Source organism: Rhipicephalus sanguineus, chromosome 8 (genome assembly GCF_013339695.2).
Source record: "Rhipicephalus sanguineus isolate Rsan-2018 chromosome 8, BIME_Rsan_1.4, whole genome shotgun sequence".
Taxonomy (NCBI): Eukaryota; Metazoa; Arthropoda; class Arachnida; order Ixodida; family Ixodidae; genus Rhipicephalus; species Rhipicephalus sanguineus.
The window spans coordinates 56,579,879-56,601,777 of NC_051183.1; the positions used below are offsets into that span (position 1 = coordinate 56,579,879).

Here is a 21,899-nt window from a genome sequence, read left to right on the forward strand (position 1 = left end):
ACTAGAAAGCTATCCACTACGCCATAAATCACACTTTTTGTGAAGCTGGGAAGCACCTACTGAGCCATTATTCGTCATTCTACGGAGAAACGAGGCACCAGCTACACGTCTGTAAGGCATTATGTGCACTTTGTTGACGCGACGACTGATGACGATGAAGAATTATGGCTCAGCCTTTGTAATGGGTTGGAAGCTTTAAACGGCCCACCAGTTATGTAATTTGCATTGGGTGACGCCCGGTCGCTATTTCCCTCTCCCGTCATGCTGTATAACATACGTTGACGTGGGAGAGAGAGGGGGGGGGGGCGAAGAACTTTACTGAGACCCCGAGGAAATGGATCATGTGCTTATGAGCTTCCTTGGCAACCAATACAAGTGCACTTGCGAGGAACCCACTACGCTCTAAATCATTGTAATTTTACTGAGACCCCGAGGAAATGGATCATGCGCTTATGGGTTTCCTTGGCAACCAATACAAGTGCACTTGCGAGGAAACCACTACGCTATAAATCATTGTAATTTTTTAGAAGTAGGGCAGCAGACACTGTGCCATTTTTCGTCATTCTACGGAGAGCCGTGGTACCTGCTAAACGCATGTAAGGCATTATGCGCACTTTGTTGATGCTGTGCCTAATGACGACGAAGAATTATGGCAGAGCCCTTTGTAATGGGTTGGAAGCATTCAACAACCTACTCGTTGCGCAATTCGCATTGTGTGACGCCTGGTTACAGAATTCGCGTTGTGCGACGCTTGGTGCTTATTTTACTCTTCTACCACGCTATATTCCATATGCTAATGTGGCTCCTTCCCGACACGAAGCCTGTATAGGACCTTTTTGCAAAGCAGTTTCAAGTACCGGCATGGCTCAGAGGTTGAATACTGGGCTCCCACGCAGAGGGCCCGGGTTCGAACCTCGTCCCGGAATGTTTTTCTTATTTCGTTTTTTTTTCTTATTTCGAGCGATACTGGTTACGGACACCGGCGGCGGCGGCGGCGGACAACTACGGCGCCAAAAACGGCCGGTGAAATGATCTCATAACAGCTTTCGCTGTAAAAAATCGGCAGATCCCACGTTCCATGGCAGTCGATGAAATGCGAAGCATGCGGTGAGAAGGTGACTGCGGCGTCAGAATCATCCATTCTGGAGTTACTTAGGCGAAGTCGCTAGCAGAAAGGACTTAAAGACATGCACTCCTTTCTGATGAAGATGACGATGATGGTGATTGCCATGGGATGATTGGCATCTACCAACTCGGAGGGATCGGGCAAGAGTCGGGCAGATCATTTAGTATGAATTTTTCAAAGTGCTTTTCTCTCTCGTCGGAACGAGAATTTCCTAGCTGTTTCCCGGAACGCTAAAGAATGTATTGGCGTTGCCGCTAATATTAGAAGCGTGGAAGTTAAGGGCGCTGCAAACGAAATCTGGCATTAGGAGAAAGGCTAAAACTAAGACGTTCAAAGGTCGTTGTCAGCGAGCTTGCCGTTTTGTGAAGGTCACGGAATCTACAAAAAAAAAAAAAAACGCTGAGACAACGTCACAGATACGCGTACCCGTTTGTATCGGGCTGTCCCCGTGGAAAAAGAAAAAAAGCTATAAAAGATGGCATTTGAGCGGGGCAGCTGCACTTCATTTAGATGGGCATAAATATTTAGCTCTTTGACATCCCGGGTGTAAATGTCTAAGACGAAAAAAATTCCTTTTTTGTGCTGCTATGTAGAAATAACAATAGGGCTGTGTTTGTAAATGCCGAATCACGTTTTAACTCATCTGTGTTTACAACGCAGATAAACCAAGGTGAACGTTATTACCTGGTAAGATCATTTCTGCATCTGCCTGGCTTCAGCAGAACCGATTTGCCAACATCGAGTTGGTGTATTAAACTTTGCTGCTCGTCGCAGAAAGGGCGAGTGCATAAACTGCATTCGTAAGCTCACCTGTGCAGAACTGGAAGGCGAAGCACTTGTTACCACCAGCATGCACTATACTGTCCTAGTACTTCTGTTGCACGTGGCTTTCGGGAGCGAATTCCGCCACGAACAATGTCCTCTGTGGGCAAATTCGGAGTTTCTGGCGAAGTACCAAAGTGCTTGGAAGGTACGTAATACAAGTTTCTTTCAGGCCTTTGATAAAAACACTTGTGAGCGCAATACACATGAAAAGTTAATTAACTATCTCAACTCTAACCTGAATTCTCGCCCCGGCAGTCTGCGTTATGTTTGAAAAGCGGCAAGACTTGTAAAGTTCAGAAATTTATTTGTTTTTCGTGAATCGTATATCCACGCAAAACGTCATAGCTGAAGAAGCAAACCAGTTGTAAAACTGTCTGACCGTTGCGTGTGCTAGAAAACCACTAGAACTTTCTGGTAACGTTCGTGTAATCTACCACCCAGTGCGAAAGCTCGAAGGAAATATGAACAAGCCCCCAAGTGCCTTACGCATAAGTGTGCGCACAGGAGGTGGGGGGGCGGCAAAAGGGAGGGGGGTGGCCCCCTGCCCTTTTAAGCCCGATTTCTTACCTTCAACGGTTCTCAAATGGGTGTCCGCGGACACCAGGGGTCCACGAAGCCATTTTTTTGGGGTGCGCGATACCCATCCTTGAAAAAAAAAAAAGGAAGAAACGCGTTTTTTGGAGGCACACTATGTTCCGTGACAAAGGCCTTTTGTGATCTTTGGTATGTTTCACCGCATAACACTTTGCATTGTGGCGGAGCTGACTTGTTTGTCCCCTTCTAAGTGAGGTTGCTGTAAAGCTTTTGTTGCAGTTTTGTATGAGATATGCACGCGAGCATACTTGTTTCTAGGCTTGCATATTTGAAGAGAAAACATAGCTAGAAACAGGTTGAATGTGGCTGCAGACCGCACAACTTATTGACAAGCTGTTGAGATCGAACTGGCGTGGCACTTTGGCTTGACCATTCTTTGCCAGGGAGAAACAAAATGTACCTATTTAATGCTGCATGTTGTGTTAATTTATCGAAGCCCCACGCCCTTTTTTCTGTCAATGCAAAGGGTTCCTAATCACTCCCACCGGTCCATAAGGGGTCCCCGAAACGTCCATGACTGAGAACCACTGCTTTACTCAATCAGACCGGCACGTTTTTGGCGATGATGGACGCCGAGGGCACTTGACGCTACTTTCCAAGAACCGTTTACGTTTAAGCCCGGAAAGCAGGGAACCAAGGGCAGGCCATCGTGAGAAGCACGCCATGGCTTCATTTTCACTTTTGCATCCATCACCAAGCTTGCTTTCTTTTGGACTCGACCAATATGAGAATGCAGGCGCTGCGGTGAAACATGGCCCCTCCCTACTCCCCCTAATGGATAAACGTGCGCACGCGTACGCTCTCGTGGTTGACACTGTAAGATATCCGTATCCCGTGAATCTACGTATTTTGTGGCACGATCCTGGAGTCGTACGAAAAAGTTCCAGTGGGTCTGCAGTATATATAGAATCGCGAGTAAAACTTAACTGGCTTTATTAGTCAATTACGCTTTTTCTCCCTCGCATTCCTCATTCAGTTACTACTGAACGCATGGTCACCGCCGAGATATGGGGCGGCGTGCAAGTTTTCCTAAATCTGAGGAATGAAAAGAATTTCAGGCAGAGAGAAGAACGTTCTCATGAACTAACAGACGGTAGCAATGAGCATTAACTACGCTAAATCCGTGAATAAAGTACCCCAGTTCCACCCAGGGTGAAATCTGCGGAAACAGCGGACCTTCAGTTCTCCTGTGTTCCCCTTGTGACCTTTTGCTAGAATGATGTTTCGTGATTTTGCGTGAGTGCCTGTCATTACGTTATTTGTAGAATAGAGATGCACTAGAAAGGACGTCTGGCAGCTCCTGCAACATCCGCTGTTGCTACACTCTTAATCAGGTCCCGCTTAAAGTGCTAGATATAGCCAGGAAACCGGACGTTTCTTGTCTGGTTTCCTGGATATAGCCAGCATAACCAGGACCTGATTAAGAGCGTACACTGACTTTAAGGCCTATTCGCTCTCGATCTGCGGCCACGCGTTTTTAAAGTCGATAGTCTTTCTTGGGATACTTAAACGGAGAAATTTTGGTCTATTTTTCTGTTTTTCTGTTTGTCGGCGCGTCACTCGAATCAGCCACTCGGCCAAAGTTGAACGACTTGCCCAAGGGCCAGCCATCTTGAACAGCTGACTAGGTTCATACTTGTGTACATTGTCGATCAAAAAGCAAACATTACGCATATCTGAGGCGCAACATCACTAGGTAAGTATTAAGTGGTGTGTTCCTTTAATAGAGAATAGGTAGATACGTAATTCTAAAGACCCTAGTTTCTTAAGCTGCGCAGAAAATACGACTGCGCTGAAACTTGCCTTCCTCCGTGCTTTCTGCAGAAGCTCATTGTTGTGTTTCGGTTTCGGTTCAGTATTGCACTGTACGAATGTCAGGGGGCGCCGCTCTGGCATTCCTGTTTTACCCAGACGACGTGTAAATAAAAGAGTGTGTGTGGAGTACTCGTTGAGTGCGGACGTTTCTTCTGCTTCAGCGCTTCGCGCCAAACCGCGTGTTCGGGCTGGCTGGCGTCCCCGCCGGTCGCGTTGGTCACCACCGGTCTTCGCCTGCTGCTGCGCCGGGACTACCAGCCCGCAACACAGCACTCATGTTTCCCGACGTATTGCCAGATGGCGTCCATATCTCACGTAGCGCCTCTTCTATCGTCTTTAGACGACATTTGCAGCGAAGCACACAGATACGCGGCCAATTTTTTTGCCCACGGAGACGAAACCTTTCTGGAGGTAAACGTATACAGCTTGGCTGTAAAATTAACTTGAATGGCCAAAGGCTAGTCAAAGTCTCTCACTCAGTTCAGTCTCGTGTAAAAGTTTAATGAGAGCTATAACAATATCATGCCGATGACGAGGATCACCGCGACGGTCCCAACAGAGCGTTTTCAGACAATAGTCGATTGACAAATCTCGAGAAGAGCGCTGTCAACGATTGTCTTTGTACAGCATATCGCCGGAAGACGCAAAAGAGGCGTTCTGTGTTCTCATGAGTGTAGCGAGTGAGAGAGACGTCAAGGCAGCCGAAGTGGCCGTGCCGAAATCTCGCCACTTTATTCGAAGGCCCTAGTACCAGCAGAGCGGCAGCGGCTGCCGGCGTCCAGCCTCCAGGAGCGTGAGCACGTTCCTAACTGCTCGCGCCTCGAGTTCTGAGAATACCCTGCGCGAGAGGCGCGGCGCGTAACATTTCTTTCCTCCATGGCGCGTAAGTAGAGTGTACTAGAGCGTAAGTGGCAAAAAGAATGATGATGATCGTGAGGGATGACGATGCCGCTACAGATTACTCCCCTCCCCCTCCCCGCAGAAATGAAGCCGAAATAAAAAAAAAAACGATGGGGGCCTATATACAAGGCTTATGACGCGAGACAAATTTCCGTGGGCAGTCTAGGTCGTCAACGGTAAAGGACTATCAGGAACCATTGGGTCTCTGGCGGGCGGCTCTGGGAGAAGCGCAGCGGGCGGAGAACTGGGCGAAAGTACGCTGGGGTCGTGGCCAGGCGGGTCCCACGACGACTTGATGGTGCCTTTCGGTAGCGCACCGGGTGGCGTGAGTCAGCGCGGCTCGCGGAGGTGCCTGCAGATGGAGTTGAGGGCGGGTGCACTAGGGCCGGTGCGGGCGATGTGCGCGAAACAATGCGAAATGGCACAGTCAAGCCACGACGAGCAACCATCGACGAGTAGAGGCTGCGATGGGTCTTTCCTGTGCGGGCACAGCGCTGACGCGGATGTCGGTACGTGGACATTGTGACCTGAGCGTTGTCCAAATGGTCGACTTGACCGCTTACGTGGGTAGTGGGGGGGGGGGGGGGTAGTGATGAAGACGTCGGTAGCGGCGCAACGCCGTCCTCAGCTATGCATTGCGGCGGACGTGCTTGCACGGGTATACAAGTGGACGGACGCGGGAAGGTACTCGCTACTTTATTAGAAGGCCCTAATACAAGCAGAGCGGCAGCGGCTGCCGGCGTCCACCTTCCCGGAGCGTGAGCACGTTCTTACCTGCTCGCGCCTCGTGTTCTGAGCATACCCTGCGCGAGAGGCGCGGTAAGTGGTAAAAAAGGATGATGATGATAGTGAGGGATGACGATGCCGCTACATGAGTATCCCATTCCTGGCACCTCAGACGGTCTGCGCGGGCGATATGGTGTAGGTAGCGTCAAGTGAATGCAACGCCGAGTCGTAATCTATGCAGTAAGCTTGTACAGCACATTTTCATGGTTGGTGGTACACTTACTTGCATGCCTGAGTTGAGTTCGTCAAGACGGCGATGACGGCGATACCAATATGCTGAGCTATTTTCGTGCAGGAGTGTACATACAAGAGAATTCGTGTCTGGCCCTGAAAATGGAACGCACTGGTGTTGCGTTAATGTGGGCCATATTTGCCGCCACATTCGGCGTGCTCATTTCCATGTAAGCCGCAATGTCCTGGAAGCCACTGAAAACTTATACGACGGCCAGTTTTAGTCGTCTACTGGTGTCGTTATGCATTCCGCACGAAAAGATTCGTCGTCGTCCTCTTCATTTTAACGCGGTAGCGTTAGAGAGCTCGTGTCGCAGAAATTCCGCTGTCGGCGTCGGCACCGTTGGTTGTGAGCGAAAAATCATCCGTGAGCGAAAAATCGAGAAAGTAGCAAATAAAATAAACGATAAAATCTTCGGTCCCAATGAGGATCGAACCCGGGCCGTTCGCGTGGCAAGCAGGTGTCTTACCACAAAGCCACGATGTTGCTTGCAGCTGCTTCGGACAAAAACACTACATAAATGTCATGTAGTGAAAGGAGTCTCGACGCATTTTGTTCGGCAGGTGTCACGACGAAAACGAGCCCATACGGTAGGCACATTCGCGAGGCCATCAAACTACGTCGAAAAACGCCGGGATAGTGCAGCCATCGCCGCTAAAAACACACACGAACTTTCAAACAGCTCTAAAAATGGACAACTATGTCCATCTAGAAAAAAACATATCAAGCCAACGCAGCAAACTCTAGATAATGTGCTGCCATCTGTGAGGCATTGTGAGAAATATGTCTCGACTTTTCATGGCATCCGAGAGGGCCGGCGCGCGGCGTATATCTTGGAGGCCATGCGACTCTTGCTTTAGATCGAAAGCCTGTAAAATTTGCGCGCGTGCGTGCGTGTGTGTGTGTGTAACAATACACATTAATAAGTATGCACTTAGTGGTTGAATTGCGCACATGGGGCCGGATTTCGCTATCGCGTTCAACTCTTAAAGGCGAAGCTTAAGGGTCCCCCAATTTTTTGCGCCACCGTGGCGTTACAAATGCGAGAACTTGCTTTCATAACCCGTTGAAAAGAACGTCAATTAACTGAAAATGCTTACAGCTAATGCATAGAGTATAGAGTGAATGCATATGGGGTCTAACCTCAACAGTGATCTTGTGTTTCAGACCTTGAATCAGACGAACACGACGCGATATTTCCTCACGAGATCTACGTACAACAGCAACCCGGTGTGGGGCAAAAACTTCAGATGTGTCAATGTTCGGTCGGTTAATGTGTATCCGAATCAGACAGTCGAATCCTTGTTTACATTCAAGAACGGAAGTGGCGACGAAATGTAAGTATGCGTAAGGTTGGATTTTCCAGACTATTCAAAACAGGTTAAGGATAAAGCACATTGGCGAGCTAGCTAACTTGAATTGTAATGATATAAGTACAGCGCGACCATACAGTCACAGAAAAGACGACATACACAGCACTATAGTCGGATACCACTTGAGAAGTCCGCGCCATTACCTCCTCAAAGGCGGATGCGTACAAGCCTGCACCAATGGGCACGCACTCCAACATGACGTCATGAGCGGGACGCCCGGTGACCCCGCATTCGGAGCACATTGCTGAGTTCATGAGAGGGACTATTTCTTTAGTCGCGGAGGCGATCGGCGGCCGCGCTTCGGTCGTCTGGGCGGGGCCTCTCCGGTATTCTTAACTTGTATCCGACTGTAGGTGTGCACCGTCTTCTCTGTCCCTGTCCAGTCGCGCTGCAATGTAATATTATTAAACTAAAGAAAGAAACGCGAGACGTGGTAGTTAATTACGCTTAGCAACAAAAAACAGAGGATACATGTGTAACCTTGCGAAGACCAACCCAAAATGCAGCGACACCAATTTTTTCTAGTAGTATTTGCTAGCATAATTTTAGTTTCCTGCAGCTGAATCTCATGGCTTAATATAGAGGCGAGCATTTGAATGGTCATTCTTAAACACTACGCGTAGCATATAAGGCTTTCGAGCCCCTGTTGTTTACAATTGCTTACAAAGGAAATATTATGGCTAGAGCGTGGGTCATACGCAGTGCTTAAATTGTTTCCGAGATTAACACTTTGAACTTTGTCTACGCGCAACCACAAACAGGAGCCTTATCTTCACAAAATATACGCCTGGTTTAACGTGAAATTCGCTCGGGAGACTGGTACACAGCTTAAATGGGTATATAACGTGTTAATGCACTCGATAGAGCATTTGTTTCAACATCGTGTTCGATGCACCCACCATTTACGTCGCATATCCACTGTAATTCCAAGATGCTTGCAGAGTTTGGTGGTGATAGAATATTCAGGTGTGATTGGACACTTAGCTAAATTTTGCACAGTTTGTTATACGCTACAATGCTATGGTCCGCCAAGTACTTGGATGGTGGCCCGTGCGTATTAGTTTATTTCCGTTAAGTATGGATTTGTTTTAAGGCAATGTTTCTTCAGGAAATTGCGCCATAGCGTAGAACGATTATGCAAAGCTTACGACTGCTTCCTAAAAGGATTTTTCAACAGATATGTTTCATAGAGGTGCATATGTTCAATAACAATACAGCTTTGTTACGGCCTACTGCGACACGGCAGTTGGAGAAATACGCAACGAAATACAAATATTTGCGGAATAATATTTAGTCCGAAGTGATATACCATAGCGAGGGCACTGCTTAAGTACTAAGGATTCAATGAAATACCCCTCCGCGGCAAATCCTTCCACTGTTCATAACAGATAAAAAAAAATCGCACAACCTAACCACCGTACACTCAGAAAGCTGTGTGACGCGAATGATTCTGTAAATACTTTATTATTGCACTGTAAAAAAAGCGAGAAAGTCAATAAAAAAATGCCGGGCGTGCCAAGACCGGACCACACGCTGTGTGTGTGTTTGTGTGTGCGTGTGTGTGTGTGTGTGTGTGTGTGTGTGTGTGTGTGTGTGTGTGTGTGTTTGTGTGTGTGTGTGTGTGTGTGTGTGCGGGCGCGCGCGATAGAAGAGGCAGGGAGTGCATTTTGAGTCATGTGCGCCTCAGCTAAATGCAGCTCCTAACCATTTTCAGCACCTAATCCATGATTCTGCAAAACGAAGTTGCCTACAACGCTGCCTTCCAGTCATTTTACTCGGCAGACCATCACCATTCCACACAAAAAAAAAATTCGGCAGATCCCACGCACTGTGGGAATCGATGTAATGCGAAGCAGCCAGCAAAGAGCTGCATACATCGCCTTGTTTGTCTTTGAGCCAAATGAAATCATTCATGCCATGGCATCTAGTCCAACATATATCGCATGTTTGCCATGCACGCATGCATGCACAATCTAGTATACATCATGTCAATGAAACGCACATTCTGGTATATACAATGCATGACCTGTCGCTTATGTTCATCACGCACTCGTGTCGTGCCATACCAATTTTGGTATATATCCAGTTAACAAAACGGCCGGAAGCACACCATGACAGTGGCATGTAAGTTATACCGTACATGACATGCATAACATGATTCGCATGTTAAGACCTCTCATTTATGTTCGTCATACAGTCACATCGCGCAATATCAATTTTGGTGTATATCAAACGAGCGAAATGGCCCCGAGTGCACCACGAGTATAGCATGTAAATCAAGCCATACATGACATGCATGTCATGATTTTCATGTTAACACCTTTCATTTACGTTCGTCATACAGTCGCTTCGCGCAATACCAATTTTGGTGTATTTTAAGCTAGAGAAACTGCAAGCAAGCGAAACGGCCACGAGTGCGCCATGAGCATGACATGTAAATCATGTCGTACATGTCATGCATGTCATGATTTTCATGTTACGATGTCTCATTTAGGTTCGTCATACAGTCGCTGCGCGCAATACCAATTTTGGTGTACATCAAGCTAGCGAAGCGGCCGCGAATGCATCATGAGCGTGGCATGTAAATCATGACATACATGACATGCATGTCATGGTTTTCATCTTACCAACTGTTATTCATGTTCTTCATACAGTCACTTCGCGCAATACCAATTTTGGTGTATATCAATCTACTGAAACGGCCGCTAGCGCACCATGAGCGTGGCATGTAAATCAGGTTGTACATGACTTGCACGTCATGATTTTCATGTTACCACCTCTCACTTACGTTCGTCATACGGTCGTGTCGCGCAATACCAATTTTGGTGTATATCATGCAAGCGAAACGGCCGCAAATGCACCGTGAGCGTGGCATGTAAATCATGACATACATGTCATGGTTGTCATGCTACGACCTGTTATTCATGTTCTTCATACAGTCACATAGCACAATACCAATTTTGGTGTATATCAATCTAGCGAAGCGACCGCGAGTGCGCCATGAGCGTGGCATGTAAATCATGTCATACATGACATGCATGTCATGATTTTCATGTTACCACGTCTCATTGACGTTCGTCATACAGTCGCTGCGCGCAATACCAATTTTGGTGTACGTCAAGCTAGCGAAGCGGCCGCGAATCATCATGAGCGTGGCATGTAAATCATGACATACATGACATGCATGTCATGGTTTTCATTTTACCAACTGTTATTCATGTTCTTTATACAGTCACTTCGCGCAATACCAATTTTGGTGTATATCAATCTACTGAAACGGCCGCTAGCGCACCATGAGCATGGCATGTAAATCAGGTTGTACATGACTTGCACGTCGTGATTTTCATGTTACCACCTCTCACTTACGTTCGTCATACGGTCGTGTCGCGCAATACCAATTTTGGTGTATATCATGCAAGCGAAACGACCGCGAGTGCGCCATGAGCGTGGCATGTAAATCATGTCATACATGACATTCATGTCATGATTTTCATGTTACCACGTGTCAGTTATGTTCGTCATACAGAAATGTCTCGTCATACCAGTTTTCTTATGTATCCCTTCATTTAAACGGCCGCGAGCGCCCAGAGACCATGTCATGTAAATCATGCTGCACATGACATGCGCGTCATGATTTGCATGTTAAGACCAGTCATTATGTTCGTCATGAATTCTTGTCACGCCGTACCAATTTTGGTGTATATGAAATTAACGGAACGGCCGCAAGAGCCTAAGGTCGTGGAATGTAAATCATGCTCTTCATGACATGCGTGTCATGATTTTCATGATATGACCTGTCATTTATGTTCGTAATAAGGCCATGTTATGACACACCAATTTTGGTATACATCCGATTAACGAAACGGCCAGGAGAGCACAAAGTCGTAGGCGGCTAGATAGATAGATAGATAGATAGATAGATAGATAGATAGATAGATAGATAGATAGATAGATAGATAGATACGCTCAAAGTCGCAGAAGTTCGCTAAGAAATGCTTCGCATTTAAAAAAAAGCCGGCAGATCCCACGCATTGTGGGAATCGATGTAATGCGAAGCAGCCAGCAAAGAGCTGCATACATCGTCTTGTATGGCGTTTAGCAAAATGCGTGTCATGGTTTTCATGTTAACTCCTATTATTTATGTTCGTCACACCGTAACGTCGCGCAATACCAACTTCGGGGTAGATCAAGCTAGCGAAACGGCCGCCAGCGCACCATGAGCCTGGCACGTAAGTCATGCTGTACATGACACGTGTGGCATGACTTTCATGTTAATTCGTGTTATTTATGTTCGTCACACAGTCACGTCGCAAGATACCAATTTCGGTGTATATCGAGCTAGCGAAACGGCCGCCAGCGCACCATGAGCGTGGCACGTGTCATGCGTGTCATGCTGTACATGACATGCGTGTCATGATTTTCATGTTAACTCGTGTTATTTATATTAGTCACACAGTCACGTCGCGCAATACCAATTTCGGAGTAGATCAAGCTAGCGAAACGGCCGCCAGCGCCCCATGAGCGTGACACGTAAGTCATGCTGTACATGACATGCGTGTCATGATTTTCGTGTTAACTCGTGTTATTTATGTTCGTCACACAGTCACGTCGCGCAATACCAATTTCGGGGTAGATCAAGCCAGCGAAACGGCCGCCAGCGCCCCATGAGCGTGGCACGTAAGTCATGCTGTACATGACATGCGTGTCAATGATTTTCATGTTAACTCGTGTTATTTATGTTCGTTACACAGTCACGTCGCAACATACCAATTTTGGTGTATATCAAGCTAGCGAAACGGCCGCCAGCGCCCCATGAGCGTGGCACGTAAGTCATGCTGTACATGACATGCGTGTCATGATTTTCATGTTAACTCGTGTTTTTATGTTCGTCACACAGTCACGCCGCGCAATACCAATTTCGGAGTAGATCAAGCTAGCGAAACGGCCGCCAGCGCCCCATGAGCGTGGCACGTAAGTCACGCTGTACATGACATGCGTGTCATGATTTTCGTGTTAGCTCGTGTTATTTATGTTCGTCACACAGTCACGTCGCGCAATACCAATTTCGGGGTAGATCAAGCTAGCGAAACGGCCGCCCGCGCCCCATGAGCGTGGCACGTAAGTCATGCTGTATATGACATGCGTGTCAATGATTTTCATGTTAACTTGTGTTATTTATGTTCGTTACACAGTCACGTTGCAAGATACCAATTTTGGTGTATATCAAGCTAGCGAAACGGCCGCCAGCGCCCCATGAGCGTGGCACGCAAGTCATGCTGTACATGACAAGCGTGTCATGATTTTCATGTTAACTCGTGTTATTTATGTTCGTTACACAGTCACGTCGCAAGATACCAATTTCGGAGTAGATCAAGCTAGCGAAACGGCCGCCAGCGCCCCATGAGCGTGGCACGTAAGTCATGCTGTACATGACATGCGTGTCATGATTTTCGTGTTAGCTCGTGTTATTTATGTTCGTCACACAGTCACGTCGCGCAATACCAATTTCGGGGTAGATCAAGCTAGCGAAACGGCCGCCCGCGCCCCATGAGCGTGGCACGTAAGTCATGCTGTACATGACATGCGTGTCAATGATTTTCATGTTAACTCGTGTTATTTATGTTCGTTACACAGTCACGTCGCAAGATACCAATTTTGGTGTATATCAAGCTAGCGAAACGGCCGCCAGCGCCCCATGAGCGTGGCACGTAAGTCATGCTGTACATGACATGCGTGTCAATGATTTTCATGTTAACTCGTGTTATTTATGTTCGTTACACAGTCACGTCGCAAGATACCAATTTCGGAGTAGATCAAGCTAGCGAAACGGCCGCCCGCGCCCCATGAGCGTGTCACGTAAGTCATGCTGTACATGACAAGCGTGTCATGATTTTCATGTTAACTCGTGTTATTTATGTTCGTTACACAGTCACGTCGCAAGATACCAATTTAGGTGTATATAAAGCTAGCGAAACGGCCGCCAGCGCACCATGAGCCTGGCACGTAAGTCATGCTGTACATGACATGCGTGTCATGATTTTCATATTAACTCGTGTTATTTATGCTCGTCACACAGTCACGTCGCAAGATACCAATTTTGGTGTATATCAAGCTAGGGAAACGGCCGCCAGCGCACCATGAGCGTGGCATGTAAATCATGCTGTACATGACATGCGTGTAATGATTTTCATGTTATGACTTGTCATTTATGTTCGTCATACAGTCATGTTACGCCATACCAACTTTGGTGTACATTTGATTAACCAAGTGACCAGGAGAGCACAAAGTCGTAGGCGGCTAGATAGATAGATAGATAGATAGATAGATAGATAGATAGATAGATAGATAGATAGATAGATAGATAGATAGATAGATAGATAGATAGATACGCTCAAAGTCGCAGAAGTTCGCTAAGAAATGCTTCACATTTAATATGTGTTTTCCTGCTGCAGTTGGTGTGCTTTATACTTCATTGGTTTTAATAATTTCTTCAGCTTTATTGCTTTCTTGATAACGCTTTTCAGGATCTCGTTTTATTTCAGCATCAATGACACTACTCAATGATGCTTGGCGGGTACAGACAAAGAGTCACTTATCAGGCTTCGCAGGATATATACCCCCGGGCTTGGCAAAAATTGCATATGATTGTACAGAAATAAAAATATTTGTTGGGAGTTTTACGTCCCAAAATGCAGGTCATCATTATGAGGGACGTCGTAGTGGAGGGCTCTGGATATTTCGACCCCCTGGGGTTCTTTAACGGTGCAACTGAACCTAAGTAAACGGGTCTCTAGCCTTTCGCCTCTATCGAAATGTAGCTTCATGAATGTACAGTACAGAAGCGAAATGAACAGAACTGGAATCTATACAGAAGGCAGTTGTCTTCACTGAAAGGTCATAAACGAGCTGGTTGTGCTGGGAATGGCGATAACGTTGGTTTGTAAACGGCAATTAATGAAAATACATAGAAGAAAAAAGAGATAGGCAGTGATGCAACAAATGCAAATACACAGAGGAAATTTAGGCACTGATATTGTGATCATTATACCAATGCGCATAAAATAAATGAAAGTGTTACGTGTGTTGCTCTGAATTATTAAGTAGCATAGGTAATTGGTATTTTAATATTTGAGTGCCTTAATTTATTCGTATTCTAGGCGCCGCCCCCCCCCCCAGACTTCACGCACCCTCAAGGTGCGCAAACGCTCAGACTTACTTGGACAATGCTGTAAAACATGTTTCATTCTTTTTCGTAGTTAATGTGCAGCGTTTATTTTTAAATTTAACGACTGGGTCATATCTGATCAGGTGTTATCCGGTCGACGTTTAATGAGTCATCCATCACTCACAGAACCTTTTCGCCTGGCACACCACGGCTTTTCAAGGAGAAAAGTGTCGTCTTAACTTGAACTCCCTGAACTTTTTTCGTTTTCAGATACAATGTCACTGACGTTGTTGGCGTTACGAGCACATATGGTTACCCTACAGACAACGCTATTAAGTACACACTTCCGAGTAAGTAAAAAGCGGCCAATTCAGGCGTGCCTTTACAAATTCGCTCGTGTTCTTTCAAATATTATCAGCATAATATTTATAATCATAAACTTTCCTTTCTGTCCTAGTCCACATTTTTATTTTATGCCTCAGAATCATCAAATTTACAGTTCTAGCACCCTTCGAAACACATGTGCCGGTTAAATTAGTTACTTGTTTCTTGTGTTTTTCCCTGACTCGAAAAAATGGCGCAATAATAAAAACAATGGATTATGATCTAAATTTTATAACAAAGACACCAGTGGACACTGTTATTTCAATACTACAAAGTTGGCCAAGAGTTTATTTTATATATTTTGGTTGTGTTCGTCCCACTACGCTTGAAAATTTAATACTTGACACAAAGATGGTCTTGAACGAAAAGTCGACATGAGTGGCGTGACCGAAATAAAACACGAGCTGCGCGTTCATTTCGTCTTTGCGGCGTTCGTGCGAATGAAAAAAGTAAAAAAGGAAAAGCAAAGCGACGTTCGCGAGATATAAAGAGCACGGTAAAATAGCCACATCGCGTGGCTTTCGCCTTCGACTTCGAATTGTCTTAGCCGAATGCATAAGACACCCTGCGAGCTTTCTTTCCGCAATCTGTACTCCGACAGTTGTAAATAAGAGGAAGTCTCCTTTTAAAATATATAGTCTCTTACACACTTCTGGCAGTAGGGAATTAGACAGGCAGGTGAGCTGAAGTGCTTAATAGGAGCTAATTATAATTGTTGGGGCTGAACATCCCAAAATCACGATATGATTATGACAGATGCCACAGTGGAGGGCTCCGGAAATTTCAACCGCCTGGGCTTCTAAGAATGAACGTGCATGTAAATCTGAGTACGCGGGCCTCAAGAATTTTCGCCTGTAGCGAAAATGCGGCCGCCGAGGCTCGGATTCGATCCCACGACCTTCGGGCCCAAGAAATTGAATTTTGGCAGGCTCTTGATTTTTTCATCGCACAGGGGAATCAGAAATAGATGGTGTTATAGGATAACATACTAGCGTTACATGCAGTTGCGTGCTTCTTGAAGTGGTGGCCCTCTTAAAGCCTCGTGCAAGCGGCCTTACAGATGAACTGCAATGTCCTTTGGAGAGGAGTGGCATCATCACGCATAAAAAAGGCGACTTGTTTTCTTTTTTTTCTTACGCATCATATTGCACAGGTTTGTACTATGCTCGGCACCAGCCAATCGGGAAATAGACAGGGTGCAAAAAGAAAAAAATGCTTTAGGTAGGAGGGCCATGTTTGTGAGAGGAATTCATTTGAAATTCTGCGATAACTTCGACAGCTTCTCCATTGATAGTTCTCAGATCATTAATTTAGGATTTGGTTGAGGAATTAGTAATATTGGCTTACGAATGCGGCAGGAAATACATGACCAGTTGAAACCAACAGCCCCAAATACTAATACATCTCCGCTTCGACTACATTCCATACTGTCACCTCTGGTGAAAAACACAACTAATGCGGTTTACAGATGCAGACGGGTGTATGATAATTGTTGCGTTTATTCGCTCTCATGTCTCGTAAATTGGCTCATAATTAAGCTGCAAGCATTCTAACATTCGGCCTGTGAATGTTGGTGCAGATGGAACGACCCTCAACGACAGCGTCATCTTCACGGACGGCCAAACTTGCGATATCCTCAGTGTGCCATATGAAAATAACGGGACAGGTAAGTTAACGAAGACAACACTACAGTGGGGGTTAGCATCTGCTAGGGGTGTGGACAAAACATTAAAAAAACTTCATAAATAAACTCAATCAAAGCGTTGATATTTTGCCAGAAAGAGGAAAGCTTGGCTCAGACAGGGAGACTTTCTGTTGAAGACCAGCCTAAACCGGCATAAAAGTTTATCTATACGTGCATGACATTCGGCAGTGGCTGCTGTTCGGGGTATAAAATGCAGAAATTGAGTCCTCTCATCAGACTAAACGTGAATGCGTTCGGTTGCCGCATACCTGACAAAAAAGAGAAACGCCATGACAACTTAACGAGAGAACAATTATGTTCTTTCCTTCTGGCAACAGTGTAGGCGACGCGCACTTCTGCATTGATCGCGAAGGATCACATAGGTGTCACCTGGCCCACAAGCCTGCATTTATTAACTATTTATATATACACTATACCGGGTGTTCAAAATAAAGCTTTATGGTTTTCTTAAAATTCAACACTGGAAGGTAAGTGAAAACAACATTTGCAGATATGTTATGTATCCAGGGGGACACAAAGTTAGACAATAGTTATCGCTGTCAGCCGCCCGATTGACTAAGACTGAATAATGAATTTTTAATAAGTGCAGCGAGTGGGCATGTTTGTATTGAAAAGTTGGAGGCAGTCGCGTTTCTACGCAGTTCCACATGGAAGAATTCTTCTAGCATGCATGTGCCCCGAGATATCCTGCTGCAAATTTTAATTGTGGTTGGCATGATAATGCAAGACCGTGAGCACTGGCGCAAAGCTCCTCCCCGATGTGCCGTGGCAGTTGCGTGCGGCGTTTAATCTGACAACGGGTCGAAGGCATACGCAAAGGTGATAACGGTTACCCTTTTGCTAAAGGCTGGTGATAGCAAGCAATGACTGCTCGTCACATCAGGACGGAACATTGCGCCAATCCTCACCGTCTTTCATGCGTAATCATGCAAATCGCAATTAAAATTTCCAGCGGGATATCTCGGGGCACAGACATGCTAGAAGAATTCTTCCAAGTGCAACTGCGTAGAAACGCGACTGCCGCCAACTTTTCAATACAAACATGGCCGCTTGCTGCATTCATTAAAAAGTAACTTCATTATTCAATCTTAGTTAATTGGGCGGCCGACATTGATAATTATTGTCTCACTTTGTGTCCCCCTGGATACATAACATATCTGCAAAGGTGGTTTTCACGTCCTTCTCAGGGCTGAATTTTAACAAAACCATAAAGCTTAACTTTGAACACCCGGTATATCCTAATGCCCGATCAGGTATGATCTGAAGAGTCCGCAATTCGCGAATCGCTAACTAATTTGTTTTAAGGCGAAAGCCCTACATGCCTTATCAAACGCGAAAACTGATTCTCGTTGGCGTCGGCTTCAACACCAGTGATGCAAAAGATCATCATCACGTTACAACGCCACATATTGCCAGATTGCGTGGCGTCACCATGACTTCACAAGATGACGTCCTCACATGACATCATCACTTGGTCAAAGGTGGGCCGCTAACGCGGGCAATGCAAAAGCAGGTGAGGTGCCGTAAGCTTGAAATACATGCCTACGACCCTGGGGGCAGTGCAAAACTATGTTAGGTACAGAAAGCTTTCGAAAGGGGCAGGGAAAGACCAGTACATCGACTGAGCAGAAAAAGAAGATGACAACTTTCGTCTTCGAGTTGTCTTAGGTGAATGCATAAGGGACAAGGGGAGTTTTTGTGCACATGATAAAATAAGTTTCCAAATGTGCGTTGTATGGACTACGTGTATTTATAATGTCGTGAAGGCAGGCCCGTAGCCAGGAATTTTTTTTCGGGGGGATGGGGGGGGGGGGGGCACTTGCTGAAAACGTTGACTATTTGAGAAAAACACCTATTTACATTACTTATTTTTGGTAAAAACAACTACTTCACCAAAAGTTCGGGGGGGGGGGTGCCCGGGCCCCTAGGGCCCCTCCCCTCCTGGCTACGGGCCTGCGTGAAGGCAAGGACATGAGAATGGCTGTGTAAATAGTGAGGCAGCTGCACATTAGTGGCACTTGTCCCGATGTAGGAGAGCTACGCGGTCGTATTAACAAGCGCTGCAGTAAGAACTTGAGGCCGCACGACGGGAAACTAGTTGGACCTAGCTCCTACCCAGCCCCTTCAACTACCTACCTAATTTGATATACTTAATTCCGTGTTCGTCTAGAGTAACTAAGTCGATATTCAGTTGGGTCCCAAAAGCTAGGCAGTGATGGCTGTGGTATTAGTTTATGGGTTTAACGTCCCAAAGCTACTCGGGCTATGACAGACGCCGTTGTGGAGGGATCCAGATAATTTCGACCAGCTGGGGTTCTGTGACGGGCACTGGTATTGCACAGTACTCAGACCTCTAGCAATGCACGCCCATCGAAATGCGACCGCCATGCCCGGGATCAAAACCGCGTCTTCGTGGTCAGCAGCGAAGCGCCGCAACCACTGAGTCCCTGAGGCGGCGCGTGGCTGTGCTATTAGCCAGCAATTTCAACCTGAGTGTACAAGCGCCTTAAGTGCTCAGCAACACCGGATACCATAGTATAGATGGTATACATATAGTGTAGTAAAAAAATTGACAGCCGAACAATCGTACATGCATTTCGTCGCCCAAAAGGCCTCAAAAGATCGCTAAAGAGCTAGAAGCAATATTTCCCGTCACTACACTGTCCGCCTGTAGCTTATCTAGGAGAAAGAGTAATTAAAGTTCATCAGTGAAAATTTGGGGCCGGTGGCGGAGGGTTTGAGCGTTGCGAGTTCGAAAGATACCTGTATCTTCTTGTTCCACTGGCGTCTGCTATTGTCGCAGATTCTGCGGTAGTGCCTTAGGCAAAAGTGCATAAAATGCATTACGAGCAATAGTATAAATTCAGAGCGAGCAAGTGAGTTGACTAATGTAGGTAAGTGCAGCGTGAACTAGAAATGACGACTGTCTGCGCGGCTCGCTTATCAATGCAGTTTCTGTAGTGCAGCATGTTTTTAACGCCTCTTCTTATTTCAGGATGCGAGTTGTGGGTCAAGCAGGAGCACCTCAGTGAAACTCCTCTTTGCTGCGACTTCATCTTCGATGCTTTTTGCGGAAAGGCTGGCAACTACACCGTTTACCACAAGGACAATTGTTCGAACGTCCTTAACGTCAAAGATACTTCTTCAAATCCAACCGTGCAAGCTTCGTAACTTAATCTGCTCCCCTAACTTTCTGCCTCCCCCTGCTGCTCTTGCCTTCTCTTGGAATCGAGTTTGTTACTCTTAATGACCATCGGTTATATCCCTACATGCCTTGCCTATGCTCATTGCTTGTTCTTAATTTGGATTTCTATCCCTTGCTTGGCAATATTCAAACCGACCGGGTACTATAGAGGCTCCTATATCATTTCAGTATAGAGATAGCCTACACACCGAGCTTCTTGCATGGCATAACAAAAAGACACCAGCAGTGTGCAGAAAATGTGGCACAGCGGACCATGTCACTCCCAAAGCTCTACAATATGTGAGGCTTGATCGGCTTTTCATTAAAGGTAAATAAAGGTTGCTCGTTTCTTGTTTTCTTTCACATTCTCATGAATGTTCATGCTTCGGCTGCTCTTTTGCGTTAAAAAACACTCTATTTGGGCATAATAATTTTGCACATTTTAACAAAATAGTGATTCGCCTTTGTGTTACTGATTATCTTTCTTTTTTATCGCCGGATGTCTGTGGAACTGGCCTTTCATTAGCAAAGCGTTTATTAATATAGATGCAAGTAATGCATGAATAACCAAGACGGAATAAGCCGAGAAGCAGAAACTTTGCCCTCCTTGCTTGCCCATATGGATGGCTTGCACGTGACGCCATGGACGCAGCTTCTGAACCTACTGGTACTGCACGATGACGGCTTTGACGACAAACAAGTTGCGGTTAACCTGCCCCAATGTGATAACGACGTGGCAGGAACGCCTATGTGCGTGAATAATGGAAGTACATGCATGCGTTGATTTCATAACATTAATGCGACATCGCAAACGTTGCGTCTCCTCATGCTGGTGCTCCAACATGGCGGCTTCAGTGACGTCAGTGCAAGCCGTCTATAACAATACATCGGTATTCCTTACCATTGTTAGATATCGTGCGAAAGAACACAGGATGCAGACAAGTAAACGAGCCAATGCGCTGCGTCCTCTGTTCTTTCGCGCTGTACCGAAGAGTGAATCCCTAACTCGCCCAAATATGTACCTTAGTGCTTACGATTAATTTCAACAGGCTTCAGATCTGTTGCGACACCGCCAGCCAATAACAACAATCGGCAACATCCGGAACGGCCACTTCCGGTGCAAAAACTATTGATGAAACTCCGCAAGGAAGAATTGAGGCATTATGTGCAAGCATTGTTTTCAATCGCCTCACTAATACATGATATTTATTTGTTTATTTATACACATACCTCACATGTTCCAGTCTATGGAACATTGCGCGAGAGGTGAATGTGATACAGCAATAAGCAAGCGCAAGTTAATGGCAACACCAGGTGACACTACAGATTATATAGCCAATGCTAGGAGAAACTAGCCACCACTAGCCGATACTAGCCGACATTTAGCCAGAATTAGCCCATGTTAGTGACATGTAACGAAAGCTAAACGACATTAGCCATCATTCAGCGAACTGGAGACTGACAGCTTGAGCTAGCCGACATTCACTTAGCCACCATTATACAGAATTACCAGACATTGACCCCATTTAGACGACATTAGCCTTCACTTAGGCAAAATTAGCCAACATTACCGATAATTTTGCCGGCATCAACTAATACTAGGTGTCACTAGCCAACAGTAGTCGACACTAAACAGTGCTAACCACTGCTTGTAGTATGTGGGCAAATATGGTAGACCAGAACACCCGTTACCATTCACAGCTCTCTTTCCCGGACTATAAAGCGGTGTAGGGACCACCCGTCTGAAAGCCAGCCAGTGGTTCCAGCTATACAGCGGCAATTCCACGTTCTTAGGCTGGTTCCCCACGTC

General features: G+C 46.0%; 1 protein-coding gene across 1 annotated transcript; it reads left to right on the forward strand.

Annotated features, from left to right (window-relative positions):
- Positions 1-1,792: 1,792 nt before the first annotated feature.
- LOC119402748 (male-specific histamine-binding salivary protein-like) lies at positions 1,793-20,370 on the forward strand. Its single transcript, XM_037669829.2, has 5 exons — positions 1,793-2,096; positions 7,446-7,615; positions 15,087-15,166; positions 16,780-16,866; positions 19,901-20,370. Exons 1-5 carry the CDS (start codon positions 1,977-1,979, stop codon positions 20,074-20,076), a joined length of 633 nt encoding a protein of 210 aa, XP_037525757.1. The 5' UTR covers positions 1,793-1,976; the 3' UTR covers positions 20,077-20,370.
- The last annotated feature ends 1,529 nt before the right edge of the window (positions 20,371-21,899 follow it).